We start from the raw sequence: 4,735 nt of genomic DNA on the forward strand, positions 1-4,735 counted from the left end.
AGCCAAATGGGATGGGAACTGGAAATGGAAATGGAGTCTTGTCGTATCTTGTTTGCTGCAGGTGCTGCGTTTTGTGCGCTCGATAGACTATCTTCTCTTCTCTTCTCTTCCTCTGCTCTACTCTTGTCTTGTCTGGGGAGTTGGGGCGGTGATGATGCTTCACGGAGTACGGTATGAACGCTATAGACGGCGGAACGGTGTTTGGTTAGGTACTTCTACTAGAACTTGCTATCCTTCTGTCAATCCTCCTATCCCCCACCTCGCTCCTCACCTCCGTCCCCATCATCGTCTGGCGTCCTACCCGCCGCAGCGCAGCGCATCCATCCATCCCATCACGTACACACCTACCTTCCTACCAGGCAGGTCGTCGTGAGGTGGATGGATGCGCGGATGGCGACATCGGCGCCTCCCCGGACGGAACGTGGAACGCGCCGGCAAGCCGCGGCCGGAGGATTCACCCACCTCTCCCTCCCTCACCCACCGCACTCGTTCACTGGTGCCTCTCGGTCGGTCGATTCGGTCGGTCCATTCGGTCGGTCGGTCGGTCGGTCGGGCGAAGGTGCGATTTGTCATCCACACTTACGCCGTCACGGCCGCCCTATGGAGACGACTACGCTGCGCTGCGAAAGAAGGAAAGAAAACCATGTGCGTGACGACCAACGAGCGAAGTAGCCGCGCGCGCGCGCGCGCGTGCGCGTCCGTCTGCTTTCTCTCTCTCTCATCAATTGCGCTCTGTTGGCTGTGGCTGTTGCTTGCAGGTAGGTCTGTCTGTGTGCCGACCCGACGAGACGAGTGTTGGTGGCCAACCAGCGCCTCACGTGCGTCGTTCGTTTGAAGAGCAGGGCAGCGGAGGGCAGCACCGCAGTCTCCCAGGTCGGAGGCGGAGGCGGAGGCGGAGGAGGAAGAAATTTTCTGCTCTGCTCTGCTCTGCCGTCTGATGGATGGTTGGCTGTGTGTGGTGGTCTAGCCCTCTACGGATGTGTCTCGATAAAGATGAAATGAGCCGTGAAATGAGTGTGGGGAAAAATTGGTCGTGGTCGTGATTGTGGTGGTGTGGGGGTGCGGCTACTTACCTACCTTACCTACACGGGGAGCGATTGGTTCCTAGGGTGGGATGGAGGGAGCGCGATGCCGAAATGCTGGGGCTGTGCCTATGTAAATATTCGTATGTAGGTAGGTAGGTAGATAGATAGAGTACATAGCTATCTACGCGCCGCCTTGCCTTGGTTTTCTCCCTGCTGCTCGTTATCTGCATCCATAGAGCAGAAGAAGACAAGACCGGCGGCGCATGGGTGCTTTACTTTCCCTCTCCACTTCGCAGCTGCATCCACATCCACGCGTGACACAGCGGTGTCGGCGACGACGTTGTCGGCGGATGGGTAAACTGACTGCCGGCTATGTATGTATGTATGTATGTATGTACGTATGTCCCGTGTGTGTGGGTGTGTGGTGGGTGTGTATGCAGGCATGCCGCCGGACATGGAGGTCTGGTGGAGGTGGTGGAGTGATGGTCACGATACATGCGCACCTGCTCGTCTACCAGGTACTTATCTACATATCTTACCGACCTCTGAGGTGTACCAACTGACATGACCATTTTTCGGCGTGCGTCTGTGTATCTACACTGGAGCTATCGATTTGTACGAGTCGTGTGCAGACGAGGCACGTCATAGCCATTTATACCATGAACGCGTTGCCATCTTGGCGCAGTGCAGTCAGTCAGTGTACATACGTACATACAGCCATCGGACGCACACCTGCCTGCCTGCCTGCGTGCTTGCCTTTACATATGCCGTAATCGGCGCGGCGCGGCGCGGCGCAGAGCGTCGCCGGTGGTGCTGGGCATGTATGTACTGTTGTACATCAGTCAGCGGCGCCTTCTTCACCGCTCGTTCGGGCGAGGGGAGCAGCAGCAAGACGAAGCCACTGGTGGGTGGATGAGGCGGAGAAGAAATGAGGAGGAGAAATGAGGAGGGGGGAGCATCGGCGACGATCTCACAGCGGGTGCGGTGCGGGCGTCCGGCGCGCGTGTGAGAGCGCGCTGTGCTGGCTGGCTGGCTGGCCTGCCGCTTGGTCTGGGCGGCTGGAGAGTATTGGACACGGGGAAAGAAAGAAAAAACTAATCAAAGAAAGATTCGTTAGTGTGGCAGGGAAGCGCCGGGGCGACGATCTGTGAGAAAGTTTTCTTCTTCTTCTTCTTCTTTTTGGAATGGTCCCTTGCTCGTTGAGGATGAGGCGCGAGGTGGTGGAGTCGCGGCCGGCCTGGATTGGATTATTGGACACCTTGTTGGCAACGCTCCGCAACGCACCGCGCGAGACGCACGCACATCACACATTGATCACTCTACATGTGTAGCTCCAGGAAGCAGACGCAGACGCAGACGCAGACGCAGAGGAAGAGAGGCGAGGCGGATTGACGTAGGTGGATCAGGGGGAGCGGAGGGCCTGAACGTGGAGAGGGAGCCGCCAGCCAGGTCTGGTCGCTACGGCGGCGAATGAAGGTTGTGGGGTGCCTTGGTCTCCAGTGTCTCTCACGGCCAGCCAGGTCGTCGGGCGCTTTGCGTTGCCCTCTTGAGTCTTGACAGGAAGATTCGTCGTGGCATCCAACAGCGCATGCGAACGGCAGCAGATGACCAGGGTCTTGTCATTCCCCACAATCAATCGCAATACCAAAGGCGGCGGCGCATGGACAACCCATCAGGTGCAGCCGGCGCACGGTTGCTGGTGGTGGAGGGAGGGTGCAGGCCATGGTCGGAATCCGAAAAGCTCCATGTCCTTTTCTTTTGCTGTCCGCATGACGGTCCAAGGGAACAAAGGGTCCGGAGCGTTGGCCGGCAACGTTGCCAAGCAGGTCGGGTCTGTGGTGTGGAGGATGATGTACACACAGTACAGCTGTTTGCCCCTGTGGAGATGGAAAGGAAAAATGCGGAGAGCATCCGTGGCGTCATGGCGTCTCCGCCTGGACCTGGAGAAAGCTCGGGGACTGGATTCCAGCGTCTCCATCCCATGTCTCGTCCACCGTGTCCGCGTCGCACTGGGTGTAGTTACATCCGGCGCTGGAATATTTTGTTCCATGGCCCTCCTATTCCCGCCGGAAAATCCTCTCGTGCTTCGTTTCGCGATACGATGGATGCATGGGGGCAGAGTGTGGAGCCCCGGCTTCCGGCTCCAGACGTGCGCTGCAGCCCCCAGCTTCTGTGCTTCTGTGCTTCTGTGCTTCTGCGCTTCCGCTTCCGCAGCAGGCAGGTATCCACGCTGCGTTGCCGAGTTATGCGCGTTCCGTGGAGAGAGGGTCGAATGATCGTGTTGCGACCAAGCCGGTTGTGCCCCTTGATCCAGCACGGAGCCCACACTCCACAAGCCAGCCTCACTCTTCCACCTATTGTATCCAGCAGCCGGCCTTCTCTCCAGATGTCCAGTCAGCCTCTTCTTATCGCTGCGTCAGCTCCGCCGCCGCCCCTGGCATTATTTCCGATGGGCCTCCGCCAGCAGATTCTGGAGCTGACAGTGACGCTGAACAGCGCCCCCTTGGTCGTCTCTGACGTGTGGCCCCATCTGACGCAGTCCAGTCGCAGCAAGCAGCAGCAGAAACAGTCGCGGAGCCCAGGCATCAACACGGCCGTCTCGACTGCTCAATCTGGAATCTTGAATCCGGATCACCGCATGGAATCTTCCACCACGATCGAAGCCCGCCCGGGAGGGAATTTTTGGAAAAATTTCCCCACGCCGACCCTCTCTCGCTGCCCTTTGCTCCACCTCTTCCGTTGCCTCTGGCCCTGACAGCTGTGGCGCAGCAGAGGGCGGCGGAAAGAGATGGCATTTAGCCTGAAGTGGGGGACGCCGGCGCTGCGGGCAGCGAAAGCCCCTGTGGCGCACCCGCGCTATTCTTGCCCTCGTCGTCCTCCGTCCTCCCAAGATGGGTCGGGTCTGGGGAAGTCGGTCGGCCGCCGCTAGCTAGACTTTGGCCCGCAGGATTCTGGGGAAACCCAAGCCTCCAAGTCTTGACGCTCGTGGCTTTCACATGCCAGATCAGATGAAAGCGCTGATTTTCTTTGTTTACTTCTCGCTCTGCCCGCGACACCCATCCGCTCGCTCACTCCACTCGACTGACTCGACTCTGCCTCGCCAGCCTCGACTCGCGGACGGTTTGCCATTATCCTGAGCAAACGTAATGATTGCGAGCAAGTGCCAAGAGCAGCATCATAGGGTTGCGTCACTGGCCTGTGGTCAAGCATTCAGCAGCGACTCAGGCGCCTGCGGTTATCCAGCGCGACGACGTCAGGGACAAAAGGCCCTTTTTGCAAGGGAAAGTTCCGCGACTCTGGGCCAGACTCTTGGTCTCGCAAAAAGCAATTCAGTTGCCGACATCATCGGCGCCCCCAGGAGACACGCAAGCGGGCAGGGCAGTGCGGCCATGGCCCAGCTCCGGCGTCTGATTAGCGGCACCAGGCATTGCGTGATGGGATCGAGCATTGCCAAAATCACCAATTGCTTTTGCCGGCCACGGCGGCGACCTGTGGTACTCGCTCCACTGGCGGTACATGGCCTGGCAATCAGTTAGTAACATGCTTTCGATCCGTCTCCTGCAAGCCTGCTCGACCATCCCTCGCAGATTTACGACAGCATAACGTTGGATCGACGAGGGGATGCGCCTCCCGCCAACCTTGATTTGAAAGAGAAACCCATGCCGCCAGGACCCGGCCCAGCGGCGACGAGCGCACGTCGGCACCTGCTG

General features: G+C 58.8%; 1 protein-coding gene across 1 annotated transcript; it reads right to left on the reverse strand.

The window, feature by feature from the left end:
- Nucleotides 1-2,614: 2,614 nt before the first annotated feature.
- Nucleotides 2,615-2,994, reverse strand: J3D65DRAFT_612059 (uncharacterized protein). The gene has a single exon (XM_066798984.1). It carries the CDS (start codon nt 2,946-2,948, stop codon nt 2,658-2,660), a length of 291 nt encoding a protein of 96 aa, XP_066658236.1. The 5' UTR covers nt 2,949-2,994; the 3' UTR covers nt 2,615-2,657.
- Nucleotides 2,995-4,735: the final 1,741 nt, after the last annotated feature.

This window comes from Phyllosticta citribraziliensis (genome assembly GCF_038025025.1).
Source record: "Phyllosticta citribraziliensis strain CPC 17464 chromosome Unknown J3D65scaffold_2, whole genome shotgun sequence".
Classification (NCBI taxonomy): domain Eukaryota; kingdom Fungi; phylum Ascomycota; class Dothideomycetes; order Botryosphaeriales; family Phyllostictaceae; genus Phyllosticta; species Phyllosticta citribraziliensis.